Source organism: Argentina anserina, chromosome 3, assembly GCF_933775445.1.
Source record: "Argentina anserina chromosome 3, drPotAnse1.1, whole genome shotgun sequence".
Lineage (NCBI taxonomy): Eukaryota > Viridiplantae > Streptophyta > Magnoliopsida > Rosales > Rosaceae > Argentina > Argentina anserina.
In genome coordinates, this window is record NC_065874.1 from 2,865,925 (window position 1) to 2,882,480 (window position 16,556).

The 16,556-nt window shown below is 37.5% G+C and overlaps 4 protein-coding genes across 4 annotated transcripts; 2 read left to right on the forward strand and 2 right to left on the reverse strand.

Moving 5' to 3' along the window:
• The first annotated feature begins 57 nt into the window (after positions 1 to 57).
• Positions 58 to 2,343, forward strand: LOC126788573 (uncharacterized). Its single transcript, XM_050514574.1, has 8 exons — positions 58 to 124; positions 1,034 to 1,071; positions 1,168 to 1,254; positions 1,342 to 1,425; positions 1,543 to 1,577; positions 1,726 to 1,811; positions 1,989 to 2,054; positions 2,168 to 2,343. The coding sequence occupies exons 1-8, from the start codon at positions 58 to 60 to the stop codon at positions 2,203 to 2,205; spliced, it is 501 nt and encodes a 166-aa protein (XP_050370531.1). The 3' UTR covers positions 2,206 to 2,343.
• Positions 2,344 to 2,772: 429 nt separating this feature from the next.
• On the forward strand, positions 2,773 to 3,361 carry LOC126788668 (uncharacterized). Its single transcript, XM_050514677.1, has one exon. It carries the CDS (start codon positions 2,799 to 2,801, stop codon positions 3,141 to 3,143), a length of 345 nt encoding a protein of 114 aa, XP_050370634.1. The 5' UTR covers positions 2,773 to 2,798; the 3' UTR covers positions 3,144 to 3,361.
• A 381-nt stretch (positions 3,362 to 3,742) lies between these two features.
• Positions 3,743 to 6,146, reverse strand: LOC126786199 (ras-related protein RABA1f). Its single transcript, XM_050511951.1, has 2 exons — positions 5,704 to 6,146; positions 3,743 to 4,412 (listed from the first exon to the last, which is right to left on the reverse strand). Exons 1-2 carry the CDS (start codon positions 5,922 to 5,924, stop codon positions 3,980 to 3,982), a joined length of 654 nt encoding a protein of 217 aa, XP_050367908.1. The 5' UTR covers positions 5,925 to 6,146; the 3' UTR covers positions 3,743 to 3,979.
• A 4,706-nt stretch (positions 6,147 to 10,852) lies between these two features.
• LOC126785705 (WUSCHEL-related homeobox 9-like) lies at positions 10,853 to 12,990 on the reverse strand. Its single transcript, XM_050511331.1, has 4 exons — positions 12,840 to 12,990; positions 11,914 to 12,738; positions 10,947 to 11,167; positions 10,853 to 10,858 (listed from the first exon to the last, which is right to left on the reverse strand). The coding sequence occupies exons 1-4, from the start codon at positions 12,988 to 12,990 to the stop codon at positions 10,853 to 10,855; spliced, it is 1,203 nt and encodes a 400-aa protein (XP_050367288.1).
• Between the last annotated feature and the right edge of the window lie 3,566 nt (positions 12,991 to 16,556).

Genomic DNA, 16,556 nt, shown 5'->3' on the forward strand with positions numbered 1-16,556 from the left:
CACAAATCAATCGTCGCTGAAGTGGAAATTCGCTGCGTTTGAAATTGATTGGAAACAATGGGCAGGGGAAAGTACAAGAACAAACCCACTGGTCACCGCCAGTTCTCCACTCGTGAAGATCTTCGTAAGCCCTCGTTTATATTCCTTCCTTTACAATTATTTGTTTTTTTCGTCACAGAATTCAAACAGCTTAATTCGTGTTTATTTTGTTTTTGAAACATGAATAATGATTGCAGTTCTAGTAATTGTGTATTACTATTCGGATTCGAGTGGGATGAATTTAATGAGTGGCTGTTCCCCCTTTTTGGCTTAAGACTTTAGCTATATTTGATGCCAATTGCTAGTTTAAGTCCCTCACAGCTCATTCTTATGCTTGGTATTGGCTGAATGATCCACTGGAGAATTACATTTTTATATTAACTTTCTCAATATGATCCCATGTCATGGTCGGCAACTCGAGTACTCGACATCCCGAACTTCCATTGTTTGTTTACGTTGTTTTGGAGATATTTTACTCGGCTCTGGATGAAATTTCAATAACTTTTACCAATAGTTGTTGTTTCTTAATATGAACTGACCAAGTTTTGATTGATCTGGGGATGTTCAAGTTTTAGAAGTGAAATAATGCCAGTCGTAAACAGCATTTTAATATAACTTCTCAAATTTCCTTGAGCAGCAAAGGTAAAGTAAGTTGTAACTTGTAAAGAGGTGGTTGCAAGATTTCCATGTTTCAGTAGTTCTGATATTCTTGAGTTGGATGGGATTGATGGTTAGGCATGAAACTGCCATTGTACCTTACTATATATCTAGCTTTGTTTCTTTACCGAAATTGTTTTTGTACTTCCTTTATATATGTGAAAAGAGAGAGAGGGAAGGAAAATAAAGATGATATTAGTTTCCCTTCATCTTATATTATAATTTCCTTAATCATGTTATTGTTTATTTCCGGAGTATGATGATTCATACTCCTCCTGTTAAAATTAACCGTTTCTGACTCTTTTTTCCGTTGCATTCGTTGTTTAAATATGTGCAGTTGCTGGTACCTCCAGCCGTCCCCGTTCCTTTTCAAAGGTAACCCTGTCTCACACATGTCCTGTAGTCACAGTGATACAGTGATACAGTGATTGAGTTTTAGGTCTCAATAATCTTTTTCTTTTGGTGTATTAGCGAGAAGCTGAACATGAGGAAGAACCTGAAGAGGATTTTGTATCCTTTGAAAACGGGTCTGATGAAGAATCTGATGGACAAGATGAAGTTAGTGGAACATAATTTTTTTTTTGTCCTTTGTAGACTTTCTTTTATTTGAGTGTTCAATTTCATGTTGTTCAATAATGTTTGCAGAAGAAGAAAGGCGTTCAAGGTATAATAGAGATTGAAAATCCTAATTTGGTTAAGCCAAAAACTTTGAAAGCTAAAGACATCGATGTAAGTTTTTCGTGTATTTCTGAACAGCGTATCAGTGGTAAATTTTGCAGAAATCTTATTAGATACAAAACGAAAAATGGAGACTAATGTTTGTTTTCTGGTCTTCTTTCTCTACAGATTGGAAAACCAACTGAACTCTCACGGCGTGAAAGGTATCTTTAGTTCTGTTTTCATTTTGTTTCTGATAGGGAGCATATACATGACATAGCAAGTCATTTTTTGGTATCTGTGTTTGGGATTTCTATTGAGGATTATAGAATCAGTTCAAGACATCCTCAACATTTGGCTGTTCACTTGTAGGGAAGAACTGGAGAAGCAGAGAGCCCGTGAAAGATATATGAAGTTGCAGGAACAGGGGAAAACTGAACAAGCGAGGAAAGACTTAGGTAATTGTCTATTAGGATTCTTCTTTACGACCCTGACCCTAAAATCAAGTGACTTCTGTTGCCTCTTGAATTTTTCATTCAACCTTTGCCTCAGATGAGTACTTTTGAGTTTTGACAATGCCATAAACTTGCTGCATGTAAATGTTACTATCTTATTCGTCTGCCTATGTTATGCAGAGCGTTTGGCCCTTATAAGACAACAAAGGGACGAAGCTGCTAAGAAGCGAGTAGAAGAAAAAAAAGGTAATGTTCTAATATCATCTCCGGTTGCTTATTTCACTCCTTTTCTTTTCTTGAGTTCCCTTTCTGTTTTGGATTTTCAAGATTTATAATTTTTGAATTTCGCTTGGTTGCAGCCAAAGAAGACAAGAAGAAGACTGAATCTTGCAAATGATCACTTCAACAGGCGATCTGCAAAACAAGTTTGTGCCGCTGTTACAAGAACTATGTGCTTTGTTGCTGCTACATTGTTGCTTTAAAGTTTTCTACTCCAGCATCACCATTGTTTGCATTTCGTGATCGATGGAACAATGATTTTTCCTTTTCGATTTTCCTTCTCCAATTCTTCAGATATCTTAAAACATTTATGTTTGAAATAGATTATTGTCACATAATTCCTAATGGACATAACAATGATAACATCTATAGAAGTTTAATAAGTTTATGATCGTCTGCTAATTGAAAAACTATACACACTTTAAAATCAGCTCTTCTTGAAATCTTCATATATCTTGGTACTCGTTCTTCTTTGTTTGAAGCAATTGCTTGTAATCTTTTCACATTTTTCATCGTTAGAAATAGCTCGTAATGTTTTAAGCTTGGTAAAATTGTAGATATATTTTTTACAATGTAAAACAGCAAGCACCGCAGGTAGAGCCACTTGTCCGCCATAGACTAGAACAGGTGTAAAAGAATCAAGTCTCACATTGTCATCATATCTATATCAGCTACAACCAAAGAACCCAACACAGTGCTAAAACCCAGAAAATGGCCGACCCCAATCCCCCGTCTGAAAATCTTCCCCCATCTTCTTCAGCCAAAGCCGGAACCGACATCAAGAAAATACTTGGGGGCGATCATAAGATCCACTTCCCGAACCCGCCGGACCCATCAAACCCGGACCCGGCTACTCTACGGGAGCAGTGGAGATACGCCGTCAGGCAGTACAGTAGAATGTACTCCCACGCCTGGGGCACCGCCATTCTCGCCGGAGCTTCCTTCTTTGCCCTCGGCTGGTTCATCAAAGGTGGCAATCCACTACCCTCTTTCGGCACCCACGACGATCCTCCTCCTCCGGCCGACAATACTGAGGAGCCTCGCCACGGGGCATGAGTGTTCTACTTTCTAAGTCAGGTTGTGTTCCCCCTGTTGTGTTCTGTTAAGTTTAAAATCAAGTTTTCAGATTTGCCATGTTTTCCAAGAATCTATTACAAGAAATTGACTTTTATGTATGACGGAGAAATTATGTAATCATGCTCAAGAACACTCTACTATGATTGTTTAATGGTTGAACCAATAATCAGTGGAACAATTCGTAATAGATCTGTAAACTTGACACCTGAATGTTGAATGAGTTTATGTCAAAAATGACAATCTTGAGGTGAAATTTTGAGTTATTGATTTGCCAGGACTCTACGGAGAGCAATCTGTTCGAGCTTTCAAGAGTCGAGACTGATCTTTCTGCTCACAATTAAATGAGGGATGATTTGGTATTCGAATGCTATGCTGCTTCGAAGAACTGTATTCTACCTGTGTATTAGAACATAGATATGCAAACTCTCAGATGAATTGTAGTGTACAATACAACTACAAAATAAAAAGACGCCAATGGCCTATGAGACTAGCTTTCTTTTGCCGACGATTGAGAGCATTAGTACTTTAGTAGCACAAAGCTCAGTTTCATGTTCATAGAATGCTCAAGCAAGATAAAACTCAACTAAGAGATGATAATATTGTAATGCACAAGGGGAGCAAGCAGTTCAAATTGAATCAAAGGAATGAACAAAAACAGTTTCTTAAATTCCTACATGTTGGCTACCATGGACAAGACAAGTTTTCAAGACACCTCAAGTATCCAAACATAGTGTTCAGACTCAATTTCATGGATTTGGGTCAGCTTCTGTATTGACATGGCCTCTGGGAGGTACGTCGGACCAATTCCTCCGTGATTAATTGGAGCAACATCCAACTTTCTTCACGGCCGATACATCATCCTTGCCACCAACATTGATCGTCTGTCCCTTGGGCAAGGCTGCTGGATCATCCCCAATGTCTAGGGCCTTCCTGCTTACAACACGATAGATTTGGCTGAGCACTTCTGTGAAAGCATTGTCAACATTCATCGACTCAAGGGCAGATGTTTCCATGAAAAAGGTATTCTCTCGTTCAGCAAAAGCCTGGGCATCCTCAGTGGATACAGCTCGCAGGTGGCGCAGATCTCCCTTGTTTCCCACCAACATGATCACAATGTTGGCATCTGTATGGTCCCGAAGTTCCTTCAACCATCTTTCCACATTTTCAAATGTAACGTGACGAGTAACATCATAGACTAGTAATGCACCAACAGCACCTCGATAATATGCACTTGTGATTGCCCGATACCTACAGCAAAAGAAATGAACAATGGAAATGAAGTTTATACTTTATATTCACCCAGACGTTCGTGCAGCTAGATCATTTGAGACTTCTTCTATCCATTCAATCTTGCAAAATTTCCTTTTCATTTGAAAATTCAGGGTTTGGTAGAGAGATGCCTCTGCTTTATTACAACTATTGCGAAAATTTGTTCAAGATGGGATCTTCATAACAATATGTAAAATTTAACGTAGAATAAGGTTCCCATCCTCACTTGCCTGCCTATACTTTACATAGCATGCATCACAATATAGCAGTCCACATATATTATATATAGCTAACATGGACCAGAAAAAACAGGGGATAGATGTTATCACTCAAATGTGTTGATATCTTCCCCTACCGGTGAACCAGAAAAGTTTGGGTAAAGTCACACTATGTTCCTTATTGTTTAAACTGCAACCGAAAAAACCTGCTAGTGGAGGAAGACCTCCTAAGGATAAGAGACATAGGGCTAAAGATAGAGCCAAAAAAGGATCTTTTGTGTATAATCCTGCATAATCTCGAATGTTATCAGTTCCGGTACGTAGACCAAATGATACAATGTTTTAACCAAAAAAAAAAAGCTTCACTACTTGCAGAAAAGGGTAAAGTCACACTATGTTGCAATTTACAAATGTCAGAGTCAGACAACCTGGTGGCCTTATTAGCCCGACTTGGTTTAGCTACAATACTAAATACATGTCAACTTCTAAAGTAAATAAGAACAAACCAAATGTAATAGTTGCAAGGTCATTAAACTGGACCACATCCTAAAATCTACCCTATGCAAAGGTAAAATGTTAGTCACAAGTATCAACATTGCAGAGCATTGGACCCTCCATAATGTACCTCAAAATCAACAAAAGGAACATCTAGAAACACCAGAATATATATTACATTTCAGCATAACAAACACATAAACAAAGTCCACCAACAAGTCTGTAATTCAGAAATTTAACAAGATAACTAAACCATGTTATATATCCTGAAATGTGTCATGCATTAGAGTATGAATGCTACAACAATTCAGCTGAGCTAGCTCAAAAACCATTCTCATTCCTAGGACATTCAAAATTTTTATTTGCAATTTACCAGAGGCCACAGATATCAATCAAACAGGCAACATCATAAAGTTTAATCCTTTTTTGATTCATATATTCATTATCCAATCTGTACCATACCAATGTAAACAGAACGAAGAACAAACCAAAATGCAATTTTCCAAGATCCACAAAAAGCTGAAATTTTTAATGAAACAAAGAATGTGGATCCAAACCTTTCCTGACCAGCAGTGTCCCAAATCTGGGCCTTAACCACCTTATCATCGACCCTAATGCTTCTGGTGGCAAACTCAACCCCAATGGTGGACTTTGATTCAAGGCTGAACTCATTCCTGGTGAACCTGGACAACAGGTTCGATTTGCCAACCCCAGAGTCACCGATCAACACCACCTTGAACAAGTAATCGTAATCATCATCAGCTCTGTACGCTCCCATTTCCTTGGGCAATTCCTATAAATGGGTTCTCAAATGTCTCTATCTTTCTCTGTTTCTCTGCAACAAAACTCAAACAGGGTGGTGTTTGGTTATTGGGTTTGGAAATTTGGGGACCGAATAACTAGTTTGGGCATGTGGGTTTTGAAATGGGGGTGGTTTTGTAGATTTTGAGAGCAAGATAGAGATTGAAGACAGCAACCAAGATATGGAAATGTGGGTGTGATTAAGGAGACGGGTCCCAAACAACGTCTAAACCATTTTACCATTTTAACTCATAGATAAAGAAACATTCAAATAACATCTGCTAGATTAATCAAAATTTATTAGTTGAAAAATAACGGCCATATTCTTCTAGAGATTAATACTAAGTGGTTAAATTTTAATAGGGAACAATCTTTTTTTTTTAGAATCCACAATAGAGTCGTATATTAATGTATGAATGTAACATGAACATGTAACACTTTGTAAGGCTTCAAAACAACTGAACCATACAAGCCAAACAAACAAAACATATATAACTCTACGCTACCAAATCATCAATGAGAACAAACAAAGTAGTCAAAAATCTAGAATTAAATGTGAGTCTACTCACTTATTATCCCGTTAGGGCCATCCTACTCAGATGAGGTAACCTAACAAGATCTAAAGAAATTGCCCAACTCTTAGAGAGTTCACTCAACATGGACCGCAAAAACAGCATCACCGGGGTCACCCTCGCACTCTGTCAAATTGACTAGTTCCACTAGAGGCAAAGGAGCTGCCTCCTTGCCCTCCAACACAACAACTAGCAGAGCCCAAGTGAGAGCTTGACACCAAGCCTGATCTCAAATCCCTGTGTTAAGGACACCCAAAGGAATGAGCACCCACACCGCTAATCCGCCAAACCTGGACATTGTGCGCACCATCGCCGACATCGTCGTCTCTCCGCACATAACGCCCAACAACAACCCAATCTCGGGCAGTCAAGACTAACCGACGCCGGCATTACCCACTGCACTTGGCGATCTAAGACGAGATCCGAGACATGAGGATTGGAGATTGAATTAGGAGATAGCCATATCACCATAGTAGTGACGAAGAATCCTAGCACCCAGACCTTGATTGACCACCGTAAAGCCGCCGAGTAGGAGTGAATTTGCCAAGCCACCACCCAAGAACCCTTGGAGATGACTACCTTTATAAATCACAACAGGTGGCCAGTACCACCCTGGATCTGGAACCAAGCCAAAGATTTGAATTAATAGGGATCACAATAGGGATCAATTTGATATGTACGTATACGGTTCCAAATGAAGTTTGAATTAATTTTCGAATTTATCATCAAGAAAGTTAGTATAAAGCACTTGATCCAATCATATAACTGATATAAGTGAATTGTTTATTAGCAGTATAATTTCATGTATACTTTTATGAAGGAGTACGAAGACCATGATGATCTATACGTCAATCATTAGGCCATCTCCAATAAGGGTGGGCCACTTCCTAAATTTTAGCCTTATAATGAACTCCAACAAGAAAAATAAAAAGGGCCAAAGGGTTATGAAAATGGTCATATTTAGCACTATGGCTAGTCCGGGCTAAATAAACGGGGGCACCAATTTGGTATGTGGGTTAACTAATAAAAAACAGATTGTGCCAAATGTTAGATATATATTGGAAAATGACTAAATTTTGACCCTATATTATTGGAGATGGTTCCTCTTATGCTAAATAAAAAAAATAATACTTCAAGAGCTAAATTTTAGTTCTGAGCACTTTATTTACCAAAAGAAGTCACAGTAAGAAGGTTTATATATGTGGAATTCTATGTAATTTAAATTGTAGGGAACATTGAAAGAAGTTTATTGGGTGATAGGTGAATTAATAGTGTAAAATCAAGTGAGATGGACAAGTCATCGTCCATTTCGTTCGGTCAAAACGTGATCGATTGGATTTTGCATACAAAATTACAAACTCACGCATGCCAACGTCCGATCAAAATGAAAGACCATAGCCTGCTCTGAAAACGTATGTCCACAACTAAACGTTTTCTACATTTCTCATTCTCAGATACATCTACCGGATAAACCTAGCTGGTTCATGTCAATTATCCAATGAACATATACTGATATACACGAAGCTTTCAAATCACATTGGCATGGCCTGCCCAGAAAAGAAGAATCCCATGAGTAGTCTTTCATCAACTCTTCACCTAATCCCTTGGCTGGGGGCATTCATATTGGAGATGAACCAATGCAAATGAGACAGAGACAAACACAGTCATATACATATATACGGGAACTTTTTAGGTGTGGAAGTGCGTACATTAGCTTAAGGTACGGATTTTTATTTTTTACCAACTTTCTGATCTAGTTTTCACATCTCCACTATCCAGTCTTTAGGTAATAACGTATAGATCACCTCTGTAAATTTTCAGCTAATTTAGTAATCGTTAAATTACTCAAAACTGCGTTTTTCTATTATACACATGAACGGTTTAAATTCGGCAGATTTAATCCGTTCATTGGTTTAACTTAGTTAGATACCTTAACGATTACCAAATTGGCTGAAATTTTACAGAAATGATCTATACGTTATTACCTAAGAATTGGACGGTAGAAATGTGAAACTCGATTGAAAAGTTGATAAAAATTGAAAATTCGTACTTTAGCTTAAGGTACGGACCTCCGCACCTGAATGAGCTCTTCCATAAATATATATATATATATATATATATATATATTGGGCTCTTCCATAAATAGTTCTCTTTTTTGAGTCTTTTAAAGGGATAATTCACTTGACTAACTTCTTAATTACATTTCAATATCTTCACTGTTCAACATTTAGATTCTAATGTGTAGATCAACTCAATAAAATTTCAGTCAAAATGGATGTGTTTAAGGCATTCAAAACTGGAAATTAAACTTATAAATATGAACAGTTCAGGTTTGACAGATTTTGTGCGTTTATTGTTTTCACTAAGTTTGATATCTTAACGATCACAATTTTAGCTGAAAATTTACAGAGGTGATCTACACATTAGACTCTAAAAGCTGAACAGTTGAGATGTAAAAATGTAATCGAAAAATTAGTTAATAAACTATCTTTTTTTTTAACAAAAAAAATGGATTCCTCATTGGGAGGATATATATATATATATATATACAGTCCCTATCTAGAGTGAAGCTTCACTCTGAAATTTTAGAGTGAAGTTCCAATTTTAGCACACTTTTCGGTCAAATTTTTTCACTATAATTGATTCAATATTTAGGTATGCTATTCAAGATCATCTCTACAAAATTTCACCTAATTCGGACATCGTTAAGGTATTGAAATTAGATTAAATCAATGAATGAATTAAAACTGTTCAACGTGAACCGTTCGTGTAAATCTCAATTTTGAAAGCTCAAACCATTGTCAAATTGGATGAAACTTTGTAGAGATGATCTTGAATAACATACCTAAATATTGAATCACTTATGGTGAAAAAATTTGACCGAAAAGTGTGCCAAAATTGAAACTTCACTCTAAATTTTCAGAATGAAGCTTCACTCTGGATAGGGACTATATATATATATATATATATATATATATATATATATATAACCCAAATCAAATCATCGACCAATACGACGAGTAGTCGACCCGATACAAGGGGATTCAGAAAGCACCTCAATTCTTTGTCATCTTTGGACCATGCTTGACTGGTATATTACTTACTTCATGCAAGGTCTTTCCATTGGATTGGAGACAATACAAATAGATATATAGCTAGCAAGTTAGGTCTTGTTTGATCGATGTCAATCATATCAAATAGACACTACTGTAACTGTTCACACCAGGTTTCACGTTAAACATCTGCACCACTCGATATAACATTAACCACTCCGGCGTTCTGGTTCTATATATTAACAGTGATTGATGGATTTTGCAGTGGATGAAAAGCAACGAACTATTGAGGGTTTGTTCGAACATTAATACTTTCCGTTTCAGATATAAGGGATCGAGTTGAATTGAACTGCCTATATACATATAACACACCCTACCCTTAATGCTCTCTATCTATGTCGAGATCGCTGTATTGCTTAGTAATGCAAAATCTCATGCAAGCCCTTTGGTTAAGCACCATGCCTGTAGGCAAAACATGGTTTCATTGGAGTATATATTTGACGTCTGTGTAGGTGTTGTGTGTGTGTAAAGTGTTGCTTAATTAACTTTGGCACACTATGCTGAACCGTGTATGTCAAGCTATGAGGGATGAGACTGCCATCCGTTTTATGACTTTTATCAGTTTGTTTTTTTTCAAAGATTTTATCAGTTAATTTGCTCAGATTTATGTAGACATGCACGAGCTTGCCCATCATGCAATCCTTGGAGGTGGAAGATCTTGGACCACATAGAGGAATGGTCTTTCAAACAAGGTTAGTACTTTATTTCAGCCAATATATATTGTTTATCTTTATCTAGTCTACGGTGCTTGCTACTGAATGAAGGTATAAACGTGGCAGCTTGATCCAAGTGTTGGGTGGAATGGAAGATATATGTTAAAAGAAATCCTCTAAAAAGCGAGAACCTTCAACCTCAAGCAAGCTAATCGAAAATCAGCAGGAAACTATGAGATTGATGCTATCAGCTCATCTGGAACGATCCGACTTAGTTTTGCATTGACCTAGCTAGTTGGTATGAACATTCCACAAGTATACATGATTAAATTAAATTAATGCTTTCACAAAGAAAAAGATCATCGATCAAATAACTAGCACATATATAATAAGCAATCCATGACAGTAGTACAAACTTCTGAAACTAATTAGGCTAAAATTGACCCCATTACACTTGAAAGCCCTATAAATATTTTTAAACCCTAGCAAGCAGCTGATAAATTCAAAGACAGAAACACGACATGCGGCGCAGAAACCCTGGCTCACCAGCTTCCACAGATCCATCTCCTAAATCTGCAAAACAACACCATGAAAACACATCAATAAACGACTGCATATTTGACCAAGTAAATAAAATCAAAACGAGAGAGAAGATGCGCACGAGGTAATAGAAGGCACCGTGGTGAAGAGAGTGAAGGGTAACTCCCCACTCATTGGTGAGAACAGGGTGACCAGAAGAGTGAATGAGGACGGCGTCGTCCCCGAAAGCCTCGCGCACGTTGAAGGGTCCCGCAGCCACCTCAAATGCGACGTCGTTGATGAATACCACTGATTTCGCCGCACCTCCCGCTCCCATAATTGCAGCACCAGCTTCACCAATACCTGCATATATGAAGCCATACGGTAGTAATCAGTCAGTCACTTCTCTTCATCATCATTATCATCAATTACATATGGGTCTGAACTCTGAAGTGTCTGACCAATCAACCGAACCCATGCACTTGATAAGAGCAGATCGATGATGATACTGATCACATCAGAACCTAGCAAAGCTAGCTAGCTCAGTGAAAGAAAGACAGACAATCACACTCATACTTGCCTACTTGATGAGAGCCTCACTAATTTTATAACAGTGATAGAAACCAAACATATTAGGGATTCCTCATATTGGTTACTATCCTATGTTGCGAATTGTGTCATTTTCTTTTGCAGACACAATGCTTGACCACACCCATTATATTTGATCTTACTTCGTGCGAACTTGGGTTGTCTAATCAGATTGGATAAAACCTAAATGTCGAGTACAAGCTTAAAGGTCGCGTATACACACACACACACACACGCACTATATACGTGATATGTAGATCAAAACTATTAATAAAAAAAATAAAAAAATCATTTAATTTATCAATCATCAAATTAGAACTGAGTTCATCGTATATATAAAAATTAAACTATATACGTGATTAATAAGTGCAGGTCAGAACTATTAATAAGAATGATAAAAATCAATTAATCTATCAATTAAATTAGAACTGAGTTCACCGTATACAGTCTAGGGTTAGAACTTAGAAGTGTATATTGAAGAAAGTAAAAAAAATTGAAAGTAAGCTAATTTCTCAAATTACCTTGAATGTGAGTCATGGGGGATGGAACCGCAACGTTAACGGCACCAGTACTTGCTGGAGAAGTGGTGACAGTGCCATTGTAATTGAGTTGTTGCTGCTGTTGGTCCATCTTCATTGCTTTCATCTCTTGATCTTGATCATTTTTTCTTGAGGCCATACAATTGTTGTTCATAATCTCACTAAGCAAGAAATTAGTACAAGGTCCATGAAAATCGGGACTGTTGGTCACATGAACCACATTCGCCAGCTCGGAGAAGCAAAACCCTTGCGTGGTACTGAAATTAGCGCTAGATACAGGCCCGTTGGTGGAAGTAGGGTTATTCACTGGAAATAAGTAGGCCGACTCGGGCAAGACTTCAGGGTTGGGAAGAGCATGGAAAAAGGACGTCTGATTGACCGAAGCGGTCGGAGAGTTGATGTTGGAAACATCATGAGTTGTAACAACATGTGGTGGTGAGGAGAACCCCATAGAGAAGGTCTTGTTTGAATGCTGCTGTGGTTTGTTGGGAGAGGATCTTTCGGAAGACGAAGATGATGATGAAGGGGCAGCAGTCAGTGATGGTTTATGGGATTGTTGCTGTTGCTTTGAGTTGATGTGCTGCAGGCGAAGCTTGTGTTTGGACCTTGATTTTCTGTTCTGGAACCAGTAGAAGACATTGGCGTCACCAACCTGACCGTACTCTTGGAGCTGAGCCCTGATCTTCCTTATCTCGTCCCTCGGAGGGTTCACCATCCCGGAGTTGAAAATAGCTTCGAGAATCCGAATCTGCTCCGGGCGAGGGTTCCATCGCGGCTTTGGCTCCGGCGTCCTTTGATCTTCGAGCCCTGCACACGGTTACACTCATTCATTTAATATTAAATACAACTGTGTGTGGTATCAAACTATCAATGACGACGGTTAAATTGAGAAGCAAATTTGAGTTAACCTGATGATGTTGTAGCACTTGTGGTTGAGTACGGGGGTCTGTGGCATGAACCGTTTGGCAAGAGTGGCGGATTGCTGACGTCATTCTGCCATTGGTGGTGGGTGGGTTTGGATTTGAACATGCTAGGCCAGTGTCTATTTGATGAAGCCATGATTGATGATGGAGAAGAACTTGAAACTAAAACTCTTTGCTGCACTAGCTTTGTGTTTCTGCTATGGATCTTCTAGGCCAATCTAACATCACTTCTTATATAGGAAGAGTCTCATCACCAACTCCTGTATAATTCATTTTAAATTTCATAAATTAATTGTACTTACTCCTTCCCATCTCCCCAAGAAAATATAAAAATAGGAAGAGACTGGAGGAGAAATTAATATTTGTATAAAGTATAAACTAGTTAATTTAATTCTATCTATGAATAAAAAGGATAGAACCCACAACAGGAATCGCCTGTGAGAAGATAAACAAGAAAGGAGATGGAAGTAAATAAAAGGGTAAAAGAGAGAACGAGCTAGGTTAGTAGTACTAGTACTGTATAATAGTACTCTCCGGCCCATCCCTTCCTTAAAACTTTTGTTTTAATGCTTGTTATACACTCAAAAAATTTCATGTACTGAAACAGATCGAGCTAAGAGAACACCGGAGGAGAAACAAAGGGAACAAAGAAAGAGTACCTGTTGGGTGGTTAATTAGGATCTTCATCAGAGTTGGCACAGCAAGCCCTAAACGCTAAGCAAGAACACAGAAGCCCAGTGTGGGTGTGATGAGAGAAAAGTTAGGATTGTTCTGATCAGTTTGTCTCCTTCTTTCTCTATTTCACTTGCAGAGAGTATTAATGGAGTGGTGAGGAAGGGTTTGTGTGCGGGATTATTCTAATGGAAGAAGGAAGAGGTTGTTGCACAGGAATAAATAGGGGAAATATTGTAGGGAGAGAGGCGGTGGTGGTATTTCAAAGTCAATATATGTTGCAGAGGGGAAGGGGCTTAGTAATTGCAATTTTGGATTGACTCGAGGGCATTTACTTTCTTTTTCGAAATCTAATTGAAATCTTCGATCATTTGTCGATCTAGGTCAATTAAGAACGAACTGAAGCTAGTTTGATAATCTCATATATCTCTTTAGGTGAAATTTACGACATGACGCCTGGTTAAAAAGCTTGCACGCAACTCGCACAGTATAGCAGTACGTAGAATGGCAGTGGCAGATATATAAAGAAAAAAGCTGGAGGATGTAGGGGGTTATACTGGTGCATTGACATGACAGTTGTGCTTTCATCCAATCCTGCTTAGTTAAGTATCCTGGGTTTTATATTTGTGTACAGTAGCCCTAGATGTGTACGTATCTATATATTTAGCTTGATCACTTTGATGAGTCAGTAGACTCATCGATCAGTGATCAGTAGTACAGACTACAGAGAACTTCCTCAACAATCGTTTTGCTGGTGTTGTTAACATAAGCAGCTAGAAAAATTTACAAGGAAGTCTACATATGCATGAGTACATGCATAATCGGACGTACTGTCTTTTGATGCATGTCGAATTCTACTTAACACCATTAATTATAAATTTAGAGCATTCGAATGCATAACTTATCCAGACCATGAGCAGACTTTTTTCTTTTTTTTCAATATACAATTATACATGCATAAACAGTTAAACACATAGACATATGTGTATGCAGGTGTATGAAAGTACTTCTTAACTGGAGGTGATCATATATCACTAGTTATTCACTAGATTATTGTAGTGTAGACTGTGTAACATATGCAGGTTTGCAATGTAAAACGTATGGTCATTTAGACGTAGACCCATTTCTAATTACTTTTGAATTTACATGAGTAATTAAGTGCATGTTGACCCAACGTTCAACTCAAATTAACTTGATCCTAGCTAGCTTAGTTTTCGTAATGCATGTTGACCGCAGCTTAGGCAGCCAATGGATAATTGCCTCTAGATCTAGTCGTTGGATCAGGTGTTGAAAACGTAGAGGGTAGAAGAAATAGGCACAGTAGTACTTAAATTCAGTTTGAAATTCCTAGAGGAACCGATCATGAGGATGAAGGACCCTATCAACCCTAGCGGGATATATCAAACTCTTGGTCTACGCGATCGGTTAAATGCACTGTGATTGTCTCTGGCATTTGTTTCTTCGTCCATATTTCATGCAAAAAGGCAAAAAGAGAAATGGTATTTCTTCACGTATAAACTTCATCAATCCAAACTGGTTGCACTGAATTGAATCGGAGCTGTTTCACTTTTGTTTATTCAAAAACTCTGAAAATCAAGAAGGCAGTTATGGTTTGCAACATTGGTACGTACAGTATCATTTTTTTCGATGATGTACGTACAGTATCAGTTAAATTTCATCAAATAGTGAGGACTTTATTTATATTGTGATGGAGTGCCTATATATAGAGGTTGACGAATAATTTTCATATATGTGGAAGTTTTTCCTTGATATAAAATCATTTTCAGATAATTCATTTCACAATATTACAATGCCCCTGTGAATTGAAAGAGATATATATGCGTGTTCTATAATATATACAGACCGGTGAAGTTTACCGCTATATAGATAAGGAAAGCTGGGAGTATTTGATGTTTTAAAATAGATGTCTACACATATATGCAGCAAATTTTCACATGGGGAGATGATGAAAGCAACAGATCTATGTGTTATTGTGTGTGGACTATATGATATGGTGAGTGTCCAACTTCCTATGTAGTATGTAGAGCTTTGACCTAAGAAAAAGAATTTGCTATGCAGAGGAAGGGTGTAAAGGTTTGGTCCAAGTGATGTCGGTTCGATTCCGACATGCAAGGCTAGCTCATGAATCCCGATTGATCAAGATTAAAAAACGCAGCGGATTATTCAAATCCCTCCTTTTCCAATCATCTCTGCAGCTGCTCGATCTAGCTGCTTTATTTTTTTTTTTTAAGACGAAAAAATAAATTCTATTTTCTGGTCCATTTACTATGGGCGACCGTAGAATCAAATTATTATAATATTTATTCATTTTTCTACTTCTTCTTTTTCTAAGTGCTTTTTATTTAGTAGGTAACATCGATGAAACTACTACGAAAGTTACGACCTTAAAAAATTAGAAATGGAGAGCTAATTGAAGCATGACCTAAAACCTAAAAATTAAAAATTAAAAGAATTTTTATATTTAATTAAATATAAATTTAACTAATTACATATACATTATTATCTATAATCATAATATCATAATAGATATTAGAATCTAGATAATATGCTATTTCTAATATATATATATATATATATAAATGATATAGAAATCGATCTATTCGAATATAGATTTTTCTTATTTAGAATATAGAATTCTATTTCTTTTTTCTATGTCTCCTTGATCTCATTGCTCTCCGATTTCTCTCTCGAATAAGCTATGGTCTAGCTCGGAATTCTATTAAGTAAATAAAGAACGTGCTGTGTAATCGAACTAGCTATCAGTTTGAATTGCGATTATCTCCACGTCTTTGTTTTCAATGTCCATGAGTCTCAACTTCACACTGCATGAGAGATAGATACATTAATTCTCACATAGATCTGCTTGCAGTTTCATATAACGGCTCTGGAACGACTTCTGCTTTCCACTACCAATAAGCCATCGTTTACTGACAATTTGGATCCTCTAGGTTAAGAATTGAGATAGGACAATACATGATGAATAAAAGTCGAAATGTAAGTAGATCGAAA

What these genes read in the sequence shown, in the direction of transcription:
- LOC126788573 (XM_050514574.1), top strand. Translation starts at nt 58, where the DNA reads ATGGGCAGGGGAAAGTACAAGAACAAACCCACTGGTCACCGCCAGTTC. An exon ending in CTCCACTCGTGAAGATCTTC is followed by an intron (nt 125 to 1,033) that starts GTAAGCCCTCGT and finishes AAATATGTGCAG; the next exon opens with TTGCTGGTACCTCCAGCCGT. An exon ending in ACAAGCGAGGAAAGACTTAG is followed by an intron (nt 1,812 to 1,988) that starts GTAATTGTCTAT and finishes TATGTTATGCAG; the next exon opens with AGCGTTTGGCCCTTATAAGA.
- LOC126788668 (XM_050514677.1), top strand. Translation starts at nt 2,799, where the DNA reads ATGGCCGACCCCAATCCCCCGTCTGAAAATCTTCCCCCATCTTCTTCA.
- LOC126786199 (XM_050511951.1), bottom strand. Translation starts at nt 5,924, where the DNA reads ATGGGAGCGTACAGAGCTGATGATGATTACGATTACTTGTTCAAGGTG. An exon ending in GACACTGCTGGTCAGGAAAG is followed by an intron (nt 4,413 to 5,703) that starts GTTTGGATCCAC and finishes CTTTTGCTGTAG; the next exon opens with GTATCGGGCAATCACAAGTG.
- LOC126785705 (XM_050511331.1), bottom strand. Translation starts at nt 12,990, where the DNA reads ATGGCTTCATCAAATAGACACTGGCCTAGCATGTTCAAATCCAAACCC. An exon ending in AAGTGCTACAACATCATCAG is followed by an intron (nt 12,739 to 12,839) that starts GTTAACTCAAAT and finishes AACCGTGTGCAG; the next exon opens with GGCTCGAAGATCAAAGGACG. An exon ending in CCCCATGACTCACATTCAAG is followed by an intron (nt 11,168 to 11,913) that starts GTAATTTGAGAA and finishes TCATATATGCAG; the next exon opens with GTATTGGTGAAGCTGGTGCT.